Raw genomic sequence first — 22,606 nt, 5'->3', positions numbered from 1 at the left:
TAGGGGTGGGAGGAGAAAGAAAAGGGAATCAGTGATGGTTACTTGGTGAAAATAGCATTTAGGCAAAGGCCTGAATGCAGGTAAGATAGAACAAAGCATACTTAAGTAACTAAAAGAGTTCAATGTGGTTGAAGCATTCAGATTGAGGTGAGCCACTGGAGGCCTTTGTAAGTCATCTTGAGTTGAGCCTTTTATCTTAAAGGTACAGAAACCCACCAGAGTATGATATAGGAATAAAACAGATGGTGTTTTGTTCCTATTTTTATAAGACCATTTCATTTTCATAACTCATCTGATCATATCATACACATTCTTGCTACACAAAATGTGGTTCATAGACCAGAAACATCAGCAGAACTTGGAAGCCTGTTAAAACTCAGTGAGATACAGTTTTAAGTATTATTATTAACCCCATTGGAGAGATAACACTAAGTTATTGGACAAGGTTACACAGCTGGTAAACAATGAAGCCAGGCGTGAAACAAGGCATTCTGAATCAAAGTCTGTTCCTTTATAAAAACTTATTTTTTAAAATTACTGAAATGAAGAAAAATCATATTTATAAAATTATTCTTTGTAATGTAACTTACAGTTCATATAGGTCAAAACTTTAAAACTTGCTAAAAATGACTTATTTTATTCACATTCCAAATACACTCTTGCCACAGTAGATTTTCTGTTTCCTATTACGTCTCATTCATCCACCAATGTCAACTATGTGAAATACACCGAAAACTAACCAGGAAACCACAAACGGATGCAACAAATAAAATAATGATAAATAATTCATGTACTACATTTAATGGCACATTACGTATATAAAAGCCCCTCAAAGATTCATGCTGTGTAATACTCACTGAGGGCCTCAATGTTGGGCACTGAGGAGGATACCATAAAAATGCAAAGTCCCTGCCCTGAAAGGGCTTACCAACTAAGTGGGAAGATAAGATGATATCAAAATGCTGTGGGAACACAGAAGGAGCAGGAAACTTTTATCTGAGGGAGAAAAAAGTCTCAAGGAGAGGTAGTATTTGCGCATGTCTTTGAAGAACCAAAAGAAATAAACCAAGGAGAGATGAGTAAAGTGTGTTCTCATAAAAGCAAGTATAGAGGTAAAAAAGCAAAGGAAAAAGACTTCTATTTCTGACTGATGGACCAACATACATCAGATTTTCCTCCCACTGTAAACAACTAGAAAGTCATACAAAATTATATGTAACAACAGTTTTCAGACAATAGATAAGAGGCAGCCTAGTATAATGATGCCTGGGAGAATGAAAACAAGGAAATGTAAGCCCTATAACGGCTCCAAATCACTACATGGGGAGTGTTTCCAGGCCACAATGCAGCGGGTGAACAAACACAAGGAAAGTTCCAGAAGTGGCCAGGCGTGGTAGCTCACACTTGTAATCCCAGCACTTTGGGAGGCAGGCGGATCACTTGGGGTCAGCAGTTCAAGACCAGGCTGGACAATATGGTGAAACCACATCTCTGCTAAAAATTCAAAAATTAGCCAGGCGTGGTAGTACACACCTATAATCCCACCCAGCCAGGCGTGGTGGTACACACCTATAATCCCGCCTGTAGTCCCAGCTACTCGGGAGGCTGGGGCAGGAGAGTCACTTGAACCCAGAAAGTTGCAGTGGCCTGAGATGATGCCAGTGCACTCCAACCTGGGCAACACAGTGAGACCCCGTCTCCAAAAAAAAAAAAAAAAAAAAGGAAAAAAAGAATAAACCCTTTTTTTTTTTTTTTTTTTTTTTTTTTTTTTTTTTTGAGACGGAGTCTCGCTCTGTCACCCAGGCTGGAGTGCAGTGGCCAGATCTCAGCTCACTGCAAGCTCGGCCTCCCGGGTTTACACCATTCTCCTGCCTCAGCCTCCCGAGTAGCTGGGACTACAGCCGCCCGCCACCTCGCCCGGCTAATTTTTTGTATTTTTTTAGTAGAGACGGGGTTTCACCATGTTAGCCAGGATGGTCTCGATCTCTTGACCTCGTGATCCGCCCATCTCGGCCTCCCAAAGAAGAATAAACTTTTTAAACAATGATGAATAAACTCAAAATACACTGTTAAGATGGGAAGAAAAAATATGTTAAGCATATATCTGATAAAGAACATATCCAGAATATAAAAAGAACTCTTACAACTTAGTAAGGTTACCATCCACCTCCCTTCCCCACTTTCCAAAAAACAGATGAAAGACCTAAACAGACATTTCATCGGAGGAAAGAGACAGGTAACAGATAAGCACAAGAAAAGATGCTCAGCCACATTAGTTATCAGGGAAATACAAACTAAAACAATGAGAAACCACTACATACCCAGTAACATGGCTAAAATCTAAAATTAATGTTTAGACGTGGATTAAGTGAAACTTTCATATATTGCTTGAAAATGCAAAACAGCTTAGTAGTTTTTTAGAAAGTTAAACACACATTTACTATACCCCAGCAATCCCACACCTAGTTATTAATATTTAACCAACAGAATATACCCACACAAGGGCTTATACTTGAATATCTACTGCAGCTTTATCCACGATAATTCAAAACTGGAAACAAACCCAATGGCCATCAACAGGTAAATGTATAAATAAAATGTATGTACATATAGTGAATACTACGCAGCAATGAAAAGATGAATTCCTGACACAGACAACCACATAAATCCCAAAGCTACTATGCTAAGTGAAAAAAAGCCAGATATAAAAAGTGCATATTGTAAGATTCCATTCATATGAAATGCTAGAAAAGGTAAATGGTATCAGAAAGCACATCAGTAATTGCTAGTGGTCAAACGATGGAGGAAGGAACTGACTACAATGAGGCCAAAAAGCTGTTTACAATGACAGAAATGTTATCGCTGATTGTGGTGGTGGTGGTTACCTGCCTGAATACATTAGTTAAACTCATCAAACTGTGTATTTTAAATAGATTAATTTGATTGTTTGTAAAATATATCTCATTAAAACTGATTTTTAAGAAAATAATAAAAGCAAAGAAATGAAAATTCACATATTGAGCTCTTTATCAATTCATTAAAAGAACAGTTAATGCGGCCGGGCTGCTGGCTCACACCTGTAATCCCAGCACTTCGGAAGTCCGAGGCAGGTGGATCATCTGAGGTCAGGAGTGTGAGAACTGCCTGGCCAACATGGCGAAACCCCATCTCTACTAAAAATACAAAAATTAGCCAGGCGTGGTGGCGGGTGCCTGTAATCCCAGCTACTTGGGATGCTGAGGCAGGAGAATCGCTTGAACCCCGGAGGCGGAGGTTGCAGTGAGCCAAGACCACGCCATTTTACGCCAGTCTGGGAGACAAGAGCGAAACTCCATCTCAAAAAAAAAAAAAAAAACCAGTTAAAGCAAAAATAACAAAATGGGTAAATGATGCACAAGGGTAAACCACAAAATGGGTAAAGGATGCTTATAGTAAACCCTCTATGTAATGGTGAAATATTACAAAACTTTCACTGAGACTGGAAAGGAGAAAAGGATATGCACTGACACTACTTCTATTTAATATTATACTGGATGTCCCAGACAACACAACAGGTAAGAAAAAAGTTTTAAAGGCATACGTATTAGGAAATGAGAAATAAAAATGCCATCATTTGCAGATGAGATGACTGCACACACAGAAAATTTAAAACAATCTAACCATTATTAGAACTAATTAATAAGTTCCTTGGATATAAAATTAACATACAAAAATCTGGCGTAAGAAGTATGTACGTCATTAGGTAAATTTGAATCCAAACTACGATGAGATACAACGCTATACTCAGTAGGATGGCTATAATTAAAAGGAAAGATAATAACAGATATTGGTGAGAAAATGGGGAGATTGGAACCCTCATATACTGTTGGTAGGAATGTAAAACAGCTGCTGTGGAAAATGGTTGGCAGTCACTCAAAAAGTTAAAAATAGAGTTCCCATATGACCCAGCAATTCCACTTCCAGGTGTACATAACAGGAATGAAAACAAACATCCCTATAAAAAGTTGCATCTGAATGTTCATAAGCAGCTTTATCTGTGATAGACAAAAAGCAGAAACAACCCAAATGTCCAACAACCAATGAATGGATTTTTAAAACGTGACATATTCATATAACTGAATGTATTATTCAGCAGTAAAAATGAAGTAGTGATGCATGATACAACGTGGATGAACCTTACAAATATTATGCTAAACAAATGAAGTTGGTCATAAAAGACCACAACATTGCATGATTCTGTTTACAAAAGAATGTCCAGAAAAGGCAAATCTAGAGAAAGAAGGTAGACTGGTGGTTACTTAGAATTCGCGGAGGGGCAGTGTGGAAGGCGGGACAATCAGATTGTGATGATCACTGCACAACTCTGTGAATAAACTAAGAAAAACTGAATTATACACTTTAAATGGCAAATTATATGGTATGGGAATTAAATCTCAATAAATCTGATTTTTAAATTTTCTGCAATTTTTTATATTTATAACAACTAAATAGTTAAAATCATTACTAATTTTAGTGTAATGAAATGTAATTATAATGCAACTAAATTAGAATGTAAATAAATAACCACAGCAAGACTGCATCTGTAGGGCTGTAACCGTAACATTAACAATTACTAATGTGTCTATAAGGCTTCTGGTGAATTTTTCTTTAAACATAATAAATACCAATGTCACTTTTAGAAAACCAATTAATTGTACATCTATACACCAGAAACTAGTAAAAATAAAATTTAATGATATGTACAATAGTATCATAAAACATCAAAAACCAGAAATAAATTCAATAAATCATGGGAAAGACCCATACACTATCTTATTTCAATAATGTTTTGCAAAGAAGATCTAATAAACAAAGGCATATATCATTTTCTTGGGATGGAAGCCTCAATATTGTAAAGATGTCTATTATCCCCAATTACATTTGACAAATATATTCAATGCAGTTCCATTAAAATCCTAGCAAGTCCCAGCAATGATGTATGACAATTAAGAAAAAATATCCCAGCAAGGTTTTCTTTTCTATGTAGAAATTCACATGAAAATGACATACAGCAAAAATAACCGAGGTAATCTTGAAGAAAACAACTAAGCTGAAGAACTTTAACAGATATCAACACCTATTGTAACATGAAAAAAATTAAAACAGCGAGAAAATGGCAAAGGAACAGAAAATAGATCAACAGAACAGAACAGAGGGTTCTTAACAGACTTACAAGCATATGGTCATTTGATTTATGAGAAAAGCAAAACTGCAATGCAATGGAGAAAGGATGATCTTCAGTGAATGGTGCTGGGTCAACTGACTATCAAGATGAAAAAAATAAAATCTCGACTCCTACCTTACATCACATACAAAAAGTAATTCCAGATGAATTCCAGATAAAAACGTAAGAAGTAAAATAGTAAAGCATTTTAAAGAACACATAGAAAAACATCTATAAAATCTTAAAATAGGTAAATATTTCTCCAAATAGACACAAAAAGCCTCATATATCGAAGACTGATAAAATGGAACTTCTGTTCATTTAAAGGTATCATTAAAGAGTGAAATCTCTTTAAAGAGCGAGCCACAAAATGGGAGAATATATTTTTAAGCACATGCCAAATAAAGAACCCATATCCATAATATATAAAGAAATCTTACCAAAAAAAACAGTCAAACCAAATTTCAATTGGCAAAATATTTCAACAGGTATATCACAGAAGAGTGTATCTCAGTCAGCAAGAAGCATATGAAACATTTATAAAACTTACAACATATGAAAGACTAACTTCATTAGTCTTCAGGAAAACAAAAATTAAAACTGCAAGAGGATATTACAACATATCCAACAGAAAGGCTAAAGTGAAAAATACAAATTACCAAATGCGATAAATACAAAATATACAAAAAAAAAAAAAAAAAAAAAAAAGAAATTCCTGACAAGGATGTAGGAAGGAGCAGTACTGGATGGAGGGGAGATAAATTGGCACAATCATACTGGAAAACCGTTGGACACGATCTACTAAAGCTGAAGATACGTACATTCTCTGACTGTAATTCTACCCCTCAGTTTCTACTCAACTGAAATATCTAAAAATCTTTATTAAGAAACATACGAAAGTTCTTCACTCAGAAACCTAGAAGGTTCATGGAAGCATTAACTATAATGGTACAAAAATGAAAATCACTGAAACCAATGGCAAGAGTAGATAAATACATTCACACTCATATAATGGAATACTATTTGGCATTAAGCATGAATAAACTGCAACAACATGAAGGTAAGAGTGACTCTACAAATATAATGTTGAAAAGAGCCACCACATGTACATACATGATTCTACTTCTATAAAGTTCAAAATTAGGCAAAACCAATCTGGTTTGAGTCTTGGCAGTGGCTAGTCTGGCTGGAGATGTGGTAAATGGAAGGAAGCCTGAGGAGGCTTCCCAGGTTTTGGGGTCCTGTTTCTTGATTGAGATTCTGCTCACATGGGTGTGTTTGCTTTGTGAAAATTCAAGCTCTGTGTACACAACTTCTCCATAACTTACCATGAGGTTATATCCTGATAAACCCATTGTAAGCTGAAAATATCGTAAGTTGAAAATGTATTTAATACACCTAACCTACTGATCAGGAAACCTTAGCCTAGCCTACTTTAAGGTGTCAGAACACTTACATTAGCTTACAGTTGGGCAAAATCATCTAACACAAAGCTTATTTTATAACACAGCATTGAATACCATATACAGATGAGCATTTTGTAGACTAGATGGGATGTGAAAACATAAAACACAATATCCAAAAAACAGTGGCAACAGAGTACAGTATAGAGTACCAGTTGTTCACCCACATAATCATGTGGCTGACTGGGAGCTGCAGCTCACTGCCACTGCCTAGCATAGCAAGAAAATATCATACCGCATATTGCTAGCCTGGAAAAAGATCAAAATTCAAAATTCAAAATTCATAGTATGGTTTCTACCAAACACATGTAGCTTTTGCACATTATAAAACTGAAAATCGTAAGTTAAGTCATCATTAAATCAAACCATTGTAAGTCCAGGACCATTTGAATACAGATTTGTACACTTGTCTATACGGACTAACTTCAAAATACTTGCAAAAATATTTTTAAAATTGGAGAAAATTCTATCACCATACAATCATGCACTGTATAATGATGTTTTAATCAACAACAAACCACATACATGATGGTGGTCCCATAAAATTATAGTATAGTATTTTTATTCTATGCTTAGATATATTAGACATATAAACACTGACCATTGTGTTATAGTTGCCTACAGTATTCAGTATGGTAACATGCTGTACAAGTTTACAGCCTAAGAGCCATAGGCTATACCATATAGCCTAGGTGTGTAGTAGGTTACACCATCTGGGCTTGTGTAAGCATACTCTATGATGGCAGCTCAGGAGGAAATCACCAAAGGATGCATTTCTAGAACATCCCTGTCATTAAGTGATGTGTGACTGTATTTACACAAAAATTGACTATTTGAGCTTGTGAAGAAGAAAGGAGAACTACTGAAGGTGGAGGTTAGGCTGTTTGTATCATATTTCCACTCACCTTTGTCCTGTAACGCAATTTGTTGCTTATGCAGTAATGCCACCTCCCGTCCCAAAGCTTTCTTCTGCCGTTCCAGTTCATTTTGAAGCACCAAAATTTTTAACTGCAGGCATTCACTTTTTTTTTTCTAAATAAATAAAATCACAGGTATATTTATGAATATAAATGTCATGACTATGAATAATTATATACTCACAATGTTTAAAAATAAATAATGGTTTAAAGCATTTTAATACTCATCAAACTTACGGAATTCTTGAGTAACTTAATTATCAGCACCATCCTTTTAATTAAAATCATATAGAAATAAGCAAAGAATAAGAATAAAAGTAAATCTTAAGTCTGGGGACCCAACAGACACTACACAAAATATCTCAGGTACCTTCTCTGATACCACAATACAGTACAATAAGATTTTTAAAACTTAATAACAAGTAAGTTCTCAGAAAGTTAAATATAGAGGTACCATAAGATCCAGCAATTCCACTTCTAGATATATACCAAGAGAACTGAACACATATCCACACAAAAGCCTGAACACAAATGTTCATAGCAGCATTACTCATAATAGCCAAACAACATAAAAAACCCAAATGTCCACCAACTGATGAAAGGATAAATAAAATGTGGCCAGTCCATACAATCAAATATTATTTTGTAATAAAAAGAAATTAAGTACTGACAAATGCTACAACATGGATGAACCCTAAAAACATTATGCTAAGTTAAAGAATTCAGTTTTAAAAGCCCACACACTATATGGCTCCATTTATATGAAATGTCCAGAATAGGCAAGCCCATAGAAACAAAAAGTAGATTTCCACGTTTGCCAAAACAAACCAAGGTGCTCTAACCCCTGCCTGTTTGAAAGAAGGCCAAGCAGAGGCCTGAGGTTTTCATCCCAGATAGGCAGTAACCAAACGAGTCCCATGTGGTAACTACTGACACCACATGGGGCTACTGGACTTTTACCACCCACCAGAGACTTAAAACATAATGCCCAAAATGTCCAAGTTTCAATCAAAAACCACTTACCACACCGAGAACCAGGAAAATGTCAAAGAAAATGAAAAAGCACAAGCAACAGATGCCAATACTGACATGATAGACATGTTACAATTATCTGATAAAGACCTAAAAGCAGTCAACATAAAAATGCTTCAATAGCAATTAAAAACATGCTTGAAACAAATGAAAAAGTAGAAAAGAAAAACCTAGAAAGTCTCAGCAAAGAAACAGAAGATATAGAGAACCAAATGGAAATTTTAGAACAAAAAATAACAAAAACTCAGTGAATAGGCTCAATTGCAGAATAGAGGAAACAGAGAAAAGTCTGTGAACAGAATACTGAAACTACCAATTTTAGCAACAGAGAGAAAATAGCCTTTAAAAAAAAGAACAAAACATCAGGGACCTGTGTAACTATACCAAAGGAGCTAACTTCTGTGTCATCAGAGTACTAGAAAGAAAAGAGAAACAAAGAATGACTGAAAAAGTACTTGAAAAAATAATGGAGCCAGGCAAGGTGGCTCATGCCTGTAATCCCAACGACTCAGTGGCTGAGGCAGGAGGGTCATTCAAGCCTAGGAGTTTAAGGCTGTGGTAAGCTATGATCATGCTATTGTACTTCAGCCTGAGTATCAGAGCAAGATCCTGTCACCAGAAAAAAAAAAAAAAAAAAAAAGGAAAAGAAAAGAAATAATGGCTAAAAAACTTGCCAAATTAGGGGCAGGCACAGTGGCTCACACCTGTAATCCCAGCATTTTGGGAGGCTGAGGTGGGCAGATCACTCGGGGTCTGGAGTTTGAGACCACCCTGGCCAACATGGTGAAACCCCGTGTCTACTAAAAATAAAAAAATTAGCCAAGCATGGTAGTGGGCGCCTTTAATCCCAGCTATTCAGGAGGCTGAGGTGGGAAAATCACTTGAACCCGGGAGGTGGAGGTTGCAGTGAGCCAAGATAATGCCACTATACTCCAGCCTGGGCGACAGAGCAAGACTGTGTCTAAAAGAACTAAAAAACTTACCAAATTAGGCAGAAGAAAGAAATCTACACATTCAAGAAGCCAGCTAAATCTAAATAGAATAAATCCACTACAGAAAAATCAATGAAACCAACAACTGGTTCTTTGAAAAGGTAAATAAAATTGATAAAACTCTAGTCAGGGCTGGGTCTGTAATCCCAGCACTTTGGGACACTGAGGCAGGCGGATCACCTGAGGTCAGGAGTTTGAGACCAGCCTGGTCAACATGATGAAACCCCATCTCTACTAAAAATACAAAATGAGCTGGGCATGGTGGCAGGCACCTGTAATCCCAGCTACTTGAGAGGCTGAGGCAGGAGAATTGCTTGATCCTGGGATGTGGAAGTTGCAGTTAGTTGAGGTCACATCATTGCACTCCAGCCTGGGCAACAAGAGTGAAAATCTGTCTCAAAATAATAATAATAATAATAATAATAATAATAATAATAATAAAATTTTAAAAAATTCTAGCCAGACTATTCAAGGAAAAAAGAAAAAAGGCAAAAATTACTAATATGAAGAAAGAGGGGTTATCACAATTGATCTCACAAACATCAGAAGAATAAAAAAATACTATAAACAACTCTATGCCCAGAAGTTTGGTAACTTAGATGATATAAACCAATTCTTTGAAAGACAATTTACCAAAACTCACAGTAGGAGAAAGAGGTAATAAAGAAATTAGGCAGGATATGGTGGCACATGGCTGTAATCTCACACTTTAGGAAGCCCAGGTGGGAGGACTGCTTGAGCCCAGAAGTTGGAGACCAGCCTAGGCAACATAGTGAAATTCCGTCCATAAAAAATTTAAAAAATAACAAAATTGGCTGGATGTGGTGGCATGCATCTGTAGTCCCAGCTACTCAGGAGGCTGAGGTGAAAGGATCACTTGAGCTCAGGAGTTCAAGGCTAGAGTGAGCCACGATTGTGCCACTGTACTCAGTCTGGGCAACAGAGCAAGACTCTGTCTCAAAAAAAAAAAAGAAAAGAAAAAAGAAAAAGAAAAGAGAGAGAGAGAGAAATTAAATCAACAATTACTAACCTTCCAAAACAGGACCAAAAAAAAAAAAAGTTCTACTTGGTTTCACAGTGAATTCTACTAAATGTTTAAGTAAGAAACAATACCAGTTCTTCAGAATCTCTTTCAGAAATTAGAAGCTGATGAACACTTTCTAACTCATTCTGTGAAGCCAGCATCACCCTGACACAAAAACCAGACAAAGACACTACAAAATATTAGCAAATCAAATCCAACAATGTATAAGAATAATTATATAACATGGCAACATGGAATTTATCCCAGGTAGGCAAGGTTGGTTCAACATTCAAAGAGCAATTAATGTAATTCATCACATCAACAGGCTGAGGAAGAAAAAATGATATGATCATACATATTGATAGATACAGAAAAAGCATGTGACAAAACCCAATGATGATTCATGATAAAAACTTTCAGTTAATAAGGAAAAGAGGGGAACTTCCTTAACTGGTAAAGAACATCTACCAAATAATCTACAGCTAACATCATACTTAATAGTAAGAAATTAGATGCTTATCCCTTATGTCTGAAAACAAGACAAGGATGACACCTTTCATTCCTATTCAACATAGTTATACTTGAAGTCTTAGCTAATGAAATAAGACAAGAAAAAGAAAAAAAAAGCTACACATGTTGGGAAAGAAGAAATAAAACGATCTTTGTCTGCAGATAATATTTTTGTCTCTATATAGAAAATCCAAAAGAACTGACAAACAAAACAAAAAAACACCCTCCTGGAAAAAGTAATTATAGCAAGATTGCAGAATATAGAATTAATATGTATAAAAAGTTAGATGTCTTCCTGTGTAACAGCAATGAACAAGTGGAATCAAATTATCCAATTATCCATCAAATTATTTTGTTAGTATTAAAACTGATTCTGAAGTTTATATAAAGGCAAAAGACCCAGAATACACAATACAATATTGAAGGAGAAGAACAAAGTTGGAAGACTGACAGTAGCCGATGTCTAGAATTACCATAAACTACAGTAATCAAGACAGGGTGGTATGGGTAAAAGAACAGACAAATAGATCAATCAAATGGAACAGAGCCTAGAAATATACCCAAACAAATATAGTCAAAGAATATTTGACAAAGAAACAAAAGCAATTCAATGCAGAAAGGATAGTCTTTTCACAAATGATGAAACCACTGGCCCGCCACATGCAAAAAATGAAAGGAAAGAAGGAAGAAACAGAGGGAGGGAGGGAGGGAGTAATCAATCTAGATACAGGCCTTACACCCTTCACAAAAAGTTAACTCAAAACGCATTACAGATCTAAATGTGAAATTAAAAATTATACTTCTAGAAGATAACACAGGAGAAAACACAGAAGACTCTGGGTTTGGAGATAACTTTTTAGATATAACACCAAAAGCAAGATCCACAAAAAAAGAAATTGGTATCTTGGAAATCATTAAAATCTGCCAAAGATACTGTGTTAAGAGTAAAGACATGCCACAGACTGGGAGAAAAACTATGCAAAAAACATACCTGATAAAGAACTGGTATCCAAAATATACAAAGAATTCTCATTAAAAAAAAAAAAAAAATACAGACAGGGTCTCACTATGTTGCCCAAGTGTGATCTACCACTTGGGCCTGGCCTCAAAAAGCTCTTAATATTCAACATTAAGAAAACAAACAACCCTGACTGGGTGCAGTGGCTCACGTCTGTAACACCAGCACGCTGGGAGGCCAAGGCAGGCAGATTATCTCAAGTCAGGAGTTTGAGACCAGCCTGATCAACACGGCGAAACCCCATCTTTCACAAAATTACAAAAAAAACCTGGCCAGGCACAGTGGTGTGCACCTGTAATCCCAGTTACTTGGGAGGCTGAGGGAGGAAAATTGCTTGAACCTGGGAGGTAGAGGTTTCAGTGAACCAAGATCGTGCCACTGCACTCCAGCCTGGGTGAAAGAACGAGACTCCGTCTCCAAAAAAAAAAGAAAACAAACAACCCAATTTAAAAATACAACAAAGAACTGAACAGGTATCTTATCAAAGAAGATATATAGATGGCAAGCATGCCATCTATAAGATGCTTAACATCATAAGTCATTAGGAAATTGCAAGTTAAAACAACAATGTGATATGACTACATACCCATTAGAATAAAATCGAAAACTCTCATACCACCAAATGCTGGCAAAGATATGGAACAACACGAACTGTCATTCACTGAAGGTGGGAATGCAAAATGGTACAGCCACTTTGGCAGATAGTCTGGCAGTTTCTTACAAAGCTAAAATAGGCTTCCTATACAATCTAGCAATCATACTCTCATATATTAACCTGGATACTGAAAACTTACGTTTACACAAAAACCTACACACAAATGTCTACAACAACTTTATTCATAATTGCCAAGACTTGGAAGCAACCAAGATATACTTCAATAAGTCAACAGATAAACTGTGGTATATATACAATGGAGTATTACTCAGTGATAAAAAGAAATGAGCTATCAACCCATCAAAAGACAGAGAAATCATAAATGCATATTGCTAAATGAAAGAAGCCAGTCTGAAAAAGCTACATACTGTATGATTCCTACTGTATAAAATTCTGGAAAAGGCAAAATTATAGAGACAGTAAAAAGATCAGTCATCAGGGGAGGGAGAAAAGGATATATTGAACACGTGGAGGATAGGATATTTTTAGGGCAATGAAACTATTCTGTTTGATGCTGTACAGATACATAATACAATACATTTGTCAAAACTCATAGAACTGTATAACATAAAGGGTAAACCCTAATGTAAACTATAGACTTTAGTTAATAATAATGTATTAATATTAATTAACCAATATAACAAATGTACCACACTAGTACAAGATGTTATAACAGAAGAAATTGGGGATGGGGTGGGTTATATGGGAAGTCTGTACTTTCTGCCTAATTTTTCTATGAATCTAAAACTACCTTGAAAAAGAAAGTTTATTTTTAAGTCATATTAAAAATCAATTTTAATGAATACACATTTAATAAAACAAAATTCCTGACCCATTGTACCAGCCAGGGATACAATTAAACTTGTTTGTTAACTTATGTTTCCATATAAATATTACATCAAACCACTGCTTAAACTTTACCCAGCCTCTTTTTTGCTCCAAAAGCCTTGCCTGAATTTACCTCCAGATACAAATCTGAAATTTTGTCCCCAAAATGAGTATGTATGTGCCTGAATATGTGTGCATACACACACAATTACTGCACTGTGAATGTGTATGTCCTTCTCTCCTGGTCTTTATCAGTGTCACTAATATACTTTTCATGATTTTCCATGACATATATCTTAAGCAAACAGCAAATTGGTTATAGCTAGTAAATTTTTATCTCCTTCCTAAGGTATAAACAATTAAAATTGTAACTACAAAACTCATCCATTAAATAAATAGGTTACTAAGGATCCAGGATAAGCTGATAGAAAACTTTAAAAGGAAAAGGTTAGTATCTTGATTTGACTCACAGACAGTGAGGAAGCCTGGGAACTCAGTGAGATGCATCATGCTATGGCCTTATTGAAGCAACGGGCATGGAAAATGATTTTTGGCAATGTGTTAAAAGTACTTACAGCAATCATTTCTCACCCAAGATGCTTTCTTACTCATCCCTGAAATACTGATTCTAAACAGATGGTATGATCATCTGTTAAAGACATTCAAGCTGAGAAAACAGCAGAAAAACTTATTTCCAATCACTATTATATTTAGCTTGAAAGGTCTATGAAATATGGCTTTACAAAGAATGTTTCTAAACAAACCAAACATTAATAAAGGCCCTACTACATGCTTCTAAATGAATGAGAAATGGTCTCTACTTTCTGTGAATTTAGGTCTACTGTAGATAAAAGCCATTTTGCCCTGCCGGCCCACTGTAAAAACAGAAACCAAAAGTCCACAACATTCTAAGATCCAGAAGCAATCGAAGTGTCTATCAATAAATGAATGGATAAGCAAAATATGGTACATACATACAATGAAATACTATTCAGCTTTAATCAGGAAGGAAATTTCTGCAATATGCTACACCATGGATGAATCTTGAGGACATTATGCTAAGTGAAACTGCCAGCCATAAAAGGGTATACACTGCATGATTCCACTTATATGAGTTCCTTATAGAGTACAGTCAAAGTCACAGAGACAAAAAGTAGAATGGTAGTTGCAAGGGGCTGGGAGTAGAGGGAAGCAAGGAGTTAGTGTTTAATGGGTACAGTTTCAGTTTAAAAGACTTCTGGAGATGGATGGTGATGATGGTTGCATGACATTTTGAAGGTATTTAATACCACCGGGCTGTACATTTAAAAATGAAATGAGATCATAAATCTTATATGTATTATAAAAATAATTAGAAAAAAAGTCAATGAGCTTGTTTATTATGAAAGAAAAAGGAATGAAGAAACAATCTGAGTTTTCTTTAGCAATGTAATAGTATAATCAAGAAGCCTAAGGTGTTCTTACATCACTGAGGAAAAAGGTAAAATCTTTAGGAAGCAATCTTTTCCCACAAAGAGTGAGGTATTCAACTTGCTTAACTTGAATTTTTCCACAAAATATGTAAATTGAATTCTACCTGGGCAGAGAAAGAAAATACAGAAAAAGAAAAGCAAATCTTCAGAAAACACAGGGATATGCCTGGCTAGGAGGATAATCTGCTCTATTCCAGGGTACATACTGAGATATGTTTTCTAGATTTAAAGAACTAAGGTTACAAGTTAATCTAAATACTACATTAATATGGGAAGGCATGTATGTGTATAGTGTTTGTGTTATGGTCCAAGTTCAGAAACTGGCTCATTTATAGAAATATATCAAGTCATTCAAAACCAGAATTGTTGGCTCCAATTTCTGATGAGTAAACAAACCCATGTGGAATCTAGTTCTGCTTCCTTTCTAATGCATCAAAGACGAATTGCTCAAAGATCTTAATGTTCCATAATCTTCTAATGAGTTTCAGTGTTCTATTTATCTGTTTACTCCAAGTGTAATGTCACACATATATCTCCAATAGATTACTTTTAATTAGATTTTAGTGTTTCTATACAACACTATATGTGAACTGAAAATCACAGATACACACATTCCTATATGTGAGTCGTTGCCAAAAAAAATGGGAAATGTTAAACATTCATTTCAGAAAGATGACTAACGTATAAATAACATATTATATGTTGAGTATGCCAAATCTGAAAATCTGAAGTTCAAAACGCTACAAAATCTGAAACTTTCTGAGCACCAACATGACACTCAAGGAAAATGCTCATTGGGGTGTTTTGGATTTTGTATTTTTGATATGAGATGTTCTCTTAGTAACGGAACAAATGTCTTCACATTGATGATATTGGAGTTAAAACTTTTTGCCTTAGGGCAAAAGTTCCTAAAGCATGTTCCTGGGAATCGTGAGGGTTCCTGACATCTTTACAGACTCTTGTAAGATAAAATATAATAGCATAATACTAAGCTGTATGCCTCTTTTCCACTCTCATTTTCTCATAAGTCTATGATGGAGTTTACCAGAATCTGCAAGACTTATGATATTGCAACAGATTCACTGCAGAAGCAGATGTGAAAATCCAGGTGTCTTTTATTAGGCTAGACATAAGCTTAATAGAGTTAAATTCACAAAATATTTAAGCAATGCAATGCTAATTAAACCTTTTGTTCAGAAAAATATGCTTATTTTTCACAAAAAGGTATTGCTGAATTCTTTGAGATTTTTAAGAGTATAAAGGGGTCTTGAGACAAAAACTTTGAGAATTGACAGCTTAGGGTATATTTTATCTTCATCTATAGTAATTTAACCCCCCCAAAATTGAAAATAATTAACAATCAGAAAAAAGTTTTTAAAACTGTGGCAGCTGTCCCAAAACTTAACACATTTGCTTTTAAATGTCATTTACAGGTTGTTTCTACTGCACCTACACCTAGTCAACCACTAAGAAAAGGAAAAGATTTCCTTAGAAAATATTTCCAATCAATTAATTTCATAGACTTAGCAATAACAGGCTTAGAACCCGGGTTTAGCCAGGAGGATACAGCAAAAATATGTAATAATAAAATGTACAGGAGCTCTGCTTCTGGTGTAAAAAAGTAAGTACGCAACAAATTGGTCCTCTCATAGAGGACACAGACTATGGATAACAGATATAGACTATGGAAAAAATACAAAAATCACTACTTGAAAGTTCTTGAGAATGATCAATGGCAGGCATATTTTGGAGTTGAGTCAGAACTTGGCATAAACAACCAATAAAATGAAATTCCCCTTTTCTGTGGCTTTTCCCTGAGGGTGGCTGCAAACTCCAAAAGAAAGTCAACTTTCTTTCTGACCAGAGGAACCAGGGAAAAATGGTCAGGCAATCAAGAGTGCAAGAATAGAGGAAGGCAGAGAATGGGCACCCTAGATTCTGTTTAAATTCAACCTAAGTCTCTTAAGTCCTATACTACACATGCGTGAGACAAACAGAAAGAAGCTTGTGCCTAAGGGTAAAAGGACTACACTGAAATCTGAGCCAATGTTCATTGCAGGCATGACAGTTTGAGTCTAACCAAGTTAACTATCTGCTAAAATAAAAACATCAACATTTTTTGGAACAAAGTAACAAAATCCAGAGATTCCACCAAATTACATTCACAATGTCCAAGATACTATGCAGTATTACCCAATATATGAAGAGTCAGGAAAATGTGACTCACTCTCTAGGGAGGAGAAAACCAACAGATGCCAACCCCAAGATGATCCAGATGTTAGGATTGCCAAAAACTTTAAAGCCACTCCCACGAATATGTCAACAAAAATTGAAATATTCTTATAGTGAATAAAAGGATGTGAAATATCAGCAGAGAACTAGAAAATATTTAAAAGGTCCAGATTTCTGCTCCTGGGCAAGATGGAATAGGAAAAAAAGAACACTGCCCAACTAATTTTACCAGGCTACCATAATCCTACTACCAAAATCCGAAAAGGCAATTCAAAACATTGTATCACAACATCCCTAATAAATACAGGTGCAAAATTTCTTAAATTATTACCAAAGCAAACCCAAGACAATATGAAGGAAAAAAAATTATAAGAACAAATCCAACAAAACACAGAAATAATTATATATTATAATCAATGTAGGCTTATTGCAGAAATGCAATGTTAAACATTTGAAAATAAACCAATAAGAGAATAAAGAAAAAAACCATATGATCATTTCAATGGATATAGAAAAACCATCTGACAAAATTCAATGTCTATTCATGATAAAAACTCTCAGAAACTAGGAATAAGAGGAACTTCCTAAAATTAATGAAGGGCATTCCTAGTACTATATTTAATAGAGAAACAATGAATGGTTTCTCCCTAAAACCAGTAACAAGGTGAGGATTCCTGTTCTAACTACTTTTTTGTCCAACACTGTAATGGATGAAAATCAAATAAAGGGCATAAAACTCTACAAGTTTGCCGTTATGATTGTTTACACAGAAAATCCCAAAAAACTATAAATAACTAGCATAATGAATAAGTTAATAAAACAAGATTGTAATACAGAAGATTAATAAGTTAAAATTAATTGTATTCTTACATACTAGCAGCAAACAAATGAGAAATAAAAATTCAAAAACAGTTCCACTTGTAATAATGCCTCCCCTGCCAAAAAACTCCCATAAAACACTTAAGAATAACTCTAACAAAAGATGTCCAAAATCTCTACAGTGAAAGCTACAACATTATAAAGAGAATCAGAGAGAAATCTAAGTAAAAGAGATATACACGATGTTCACGGACTGAAAGACCTAATATTGTTAAGACAGCAATTCTCCATAATTTTATCTACAGCTTCTTATCAAAATTCCAGCAGGCCTTTTTTGTGTGTGTGTAGGAATTGACAAACTGATTCTCAAATTAACTTGGAAATATAGAGAACCCAGAAAAACCACAGAAGTCTAAAAAAAAAAAACAAAGTTGGAAGATTTACCCGGTCAAGTTTTAAGATGACAAATCTACAATAATAAGTGAGTTGGCTATTGGGGAAATACAGACATATAGATCAATGGAACAGAATAGAAAATCCAGAAATAGATGTACACATATATGATCAATTGATTTTGAACAAACATATCAAGGCAATTAAATGAGGAATGAAAAGACTATTCAATAAACGATGCTAATCATGATATCCAATGATGGATATCAACTGGATATCCATGCAGGGGGAAAAAATTACCCTTACTTATGTGATACAAAACAATGAACTACAGAACTGTAAGAATGGTGGATTGGAGATATACATGTAAAGCCCAAAACTATTAAACTGTTAGAACAAAACATAGGAGAAAATTCCTGTGACCTTGGGTTACGCAAATATTTCTAACACAAAAATCCCTGAACACAAAAAATTAAATTAAAATTAAATACGTTGGATTTCATCAAACTTCAAAACTTTTGCTCTTTAGAAAATACTGTTAAGAATACAAAAAGGCAAGACACAGACCAAAAAGAAAGTATTCCCAACACACAAAACAGAAAAAGGATTTGTATACAGAAACACACACATATACTTACAAACCAAAAATAAGAAGACAAAAATCTGAATTAAAAATGGAAAAAGACTGGTTGGGTACGGTGGCTCACACCTGTAATCCTAGCACCTTGGGAGGCCAAGGTGGGCAGATCGCAAGGTCAGGAGATTGAGACCATCCTGGCTAACATGGTGAAACCCCATCTCTACTAAAAATAAAAAATAAAAAAAAAAGTTAGCTGGGCATGGTGGCGGGCGCCTGTAGTCCAGCTACTTGGGAGGCTGAGGCAGGAGAATGGTGTGAACCTGGGAGGCGGAGCTTGCAGTGAGCCCAGATCGTGCCACTGTACTCCAGCCTGGGCAACAGAGTGAGACTCCATTTCAATAAAAAAGAGAAAAGACTTCGGGAGGCTGAAGCAGGAGGATTGCTTGAGGTCAGGAGTTTGAGGCCAGCCTGAGAAATACAGCAAGTCTGCCTCTACAAAAAATAGAAAATTATCTGGGCAGGTGGCTACTCAGGAGGCTGAGGCAGGACAACTTGAGCCTAGGAGTTTGATGCTGCAGTGAACAATGATCGTGCCACTGCACTCTAGCCTGGGTGACAGAGCAAGACCTTATTTCCTTAAAGAAGACAGCGGGAGCAAGAGAGAACAAATCTGAAACTACTTTACACGTATACTAGGACTGAACAAATGAGTACATAAATGACAGATAATGGGAGCCAGGTTTCTCACTATCAGAAAAAGATAATACAAATAAACAACATGAAGGGGACAGCTAGAAAGCACTTTGTGGTATTAAAATATAAATGATTAGTATTAACTTTTCTTTTCTTTTCTTTTTTTTTTTTTTTTGTGAGACGGAGTCTCGCTCTGTCGCCCAGGCTGTAGTACAGTGGTGCGATCTCGGCTCACTACAACCTCAGGCTCCCAGACTCAAGTGATTCTCCTGCCTCAGCCTCCCGAGTAGCTGGGACTACAGGCACCTACCACCACGCCCAGGTAATTTTTTAAAATGTATTTTTAGTAGAGTGGGGTTTCACCGTGTTAGCCAGGATGGTCTCTATCTCCTGACCTTGTGTTCCGCCCACCTCGGCCTCCCAAAGTGCTGGAATTATAGGCACGAGCCACCATGCCCGGCCCCAACTCATTTTAATACATAGAGAGAGAGATAGAAACATGTGCATACATAGCTCTGTCCACTGAGAGATCCTAGAAGCAATCCAGTGGCAACAAGCCCACATCTTGTTTAATATCATTATTTAATATTTGATATTAAATTTAATATTTTAATATTAAAATATTTAATATTTTAATTAAATTAATAACATTTAATATTTGTTTAATATCATTATTAAACAAAAGGAACAGGGCTCTTGGAGAAATGGCTAATTCTAGGGCTGGGATGGGGAAAACACAAGATGAGACTGGATCACATAGTGCCAAGGAGTAAGGAAGTCTTTTAAAAACAAACAAAGAGATAGGGGTGTATCAAAAGGACGTAAGAGCCAACTGGAAAGATCTCTCAATGGCCAAATCCAAAACTGAGCAAGAAAATAAATAACATAGTACTGGATTGTAACCCAAAGTATAAAATAAACATGCATGAGCCCACACTAGCAAGTCATTAAATAAACAAATAAGTGGTGGGAGAAGAGACACATTTTCCTCTCAAAGAATTTCAAATAATATATGTACATATTCCCCCATCCAGAGGGTGGAATTTAATTCCCTTCCTCTTGACTGTAGGCTAACTAAGTAACTTGTTTTCAAAAAACAGAGTATTGAAAGGGAACTTTGTATTGGAGAAACCTGGGAGATACTACCTTAACCAAAAGACCGAGGTTTACATCAACAGTGATTAGTCAGTGATTTTAAAAAGGAAAACAAACACATAGATAGGAGAAGACTAGGAAAAAATGATGACTAAATCCAATGTGGTTTCCTGGACTAAATACTGAAACAACAATAGGCACCAGAACCCAGTCAATCAACAGAAAAACATCAGACAAATCCTAATTAAGGAATATTCTATAAAATACCTGCCCCGTCAAAGCCCTCAAAACTGTCAGGGTCATCAAAAATAAGAAAAGTCTGAAAGATTTTCAAAACCATGAAGAATCTAAGGAAGTATGATTACTATTACTATATGCAGTATATTTTCCTGGATAGGATTATGGAATAGAAAAAGGACATTAGTTAAAAGCTGGGGAAAAAAAAAAAAAAAACTGAACCTTGGTTCCATGGACCTTGGTTAACAATAATTTATCAATATAGGTTCATCAATTGTAACAAATGTACCACATTAAGGCAAGATATTAATAATAGGAGAAATTGGGTGTGGTACATATAGGGTAAGTCCCTGTACTATCTTTGTGATAATTCTATCAATCTAAAACTCTTCTAAAATTCAAAGTTTATTTATTTTCAAAAAGACATTAATGGCAACACTGGTGAAATGTGAATAAAATCCATAGTTAATAATATCATATCAATGTCCTTCTTTTTATTAACCATGCACCATGTCAAATGTACCATGGTTATGTAAGATGTTAACATTAGGGAAACTAGATGAAAGGTATGTGGGAACTCTCTGAATTATCTTGGCAAGTCTCCTATAAATCTAAAATAAAGAGTTTATTTTTAGTGGGCAAAAATATTTTAACTGATACTTTTTTTTTTTTTTTTTTTTTTTGAGATGGAGTCTCACTCTGTCACCCAGGCTGGAGTGCAGTGGCGCAATTTTGGCTCACTGCAACCTCTGCCTCCCGGGTTCAAGTGATTCTCCTGCCTCGGCCTCCCAAGTGGCTGGGACTACAGATGCACGCCACCATGCCCAGCTAATTTTTTCTACTTTTATTAGAAACAGGATTTCACCATATTGGCCAAGCTGATCTCGAACTCCTGACCTAGTGAACCACCTGCCTTGGACTCCCAAATTGCTGGGATTACAGGCGTGGGCCACTAAACTGATAATTCTTAAAAGATGCATGCATATCCAATAGGATATGAAAAAATGCTCATCATGGAAATACGATTCAGAACAAAAAGAGAAAATGCTATGTAACTGCTAGAATAGCTAAAATGTAAAAAGACTGACCTCTTAAATGAAGTGGACAAATGCTTGAAAGACACAAGCTACCAAAGTTCATGCAAAAGGTAAATTATTAAAGAAACTGAATTCCCAGATCAAAAACCTTCCCACAAAAAAACCTCCAGACCCAGATGGCTTCAATGTAAATTCTACCTAACATTCCCATTCGACACGTATTCTTCCAGAAAACAAAAAGGGGGAAAACACTTTCCAAAAGTGAGTTGAGGCCAACGTCACCCTGACAACAAAATGAGACAAAGAGATTACAAGAAAACAAACTACAGACCAACATTCTTTATAAATACATACACATAATTTCTTTAAAATTTTTTAACAAATTAAATCCAATAATAAGCGTTAA

At 35.6% G+C, this 22,606-nt stretch overlaps 1 protein-coding gene across 9 annotated transcripts in view; it reads right to left on the bottom strand.

Moving 5' to 3' along the window:
• Positions 1-22,606, bottom strand: part of UVRAG (UV radiation resistance associated) — a 331,075-nt gene that overhangs the window by 153,894 nt on the left and 154,575 nt on the right. For all 9 annotated transcript variants that reach the window (XR_012423532.1, XR_012423530.1, XR_012423531.1 and 6 more), the window contains one exon: positions 7,572-7,698. Coding sequence is in view for 6 of the 9 variants with exons in the window: in XM_065528736.2 (XP_065384808.1) it covers positions 7,572-7,698 (127 nt within the window). In the remaining 3 variants the exon portion in view is untranslated. The remainder of the gene's footprint in view (positions 1-7,571; positions 7,699-22,606) is intronic.

This window comes from Macaca fascicularis, chromosome 14, assembly GCF_037993035.2.
Source record: "Macaca fascicularis isolate 582-1 chromosome 14, T2T-MFA8v1.1".
Classification (NCBI taxonomy): domain Eukaryota; kingdom Metazoa; phylum Chordata; class Mammalia; order Primates; family Cercopithecidae; genus Macaca; species Macaca fascicularis.
Note: the sequence above shows the minus strand (reverse complement) of the source record. Positions and strands in the feature narration are given on the sequence as shown.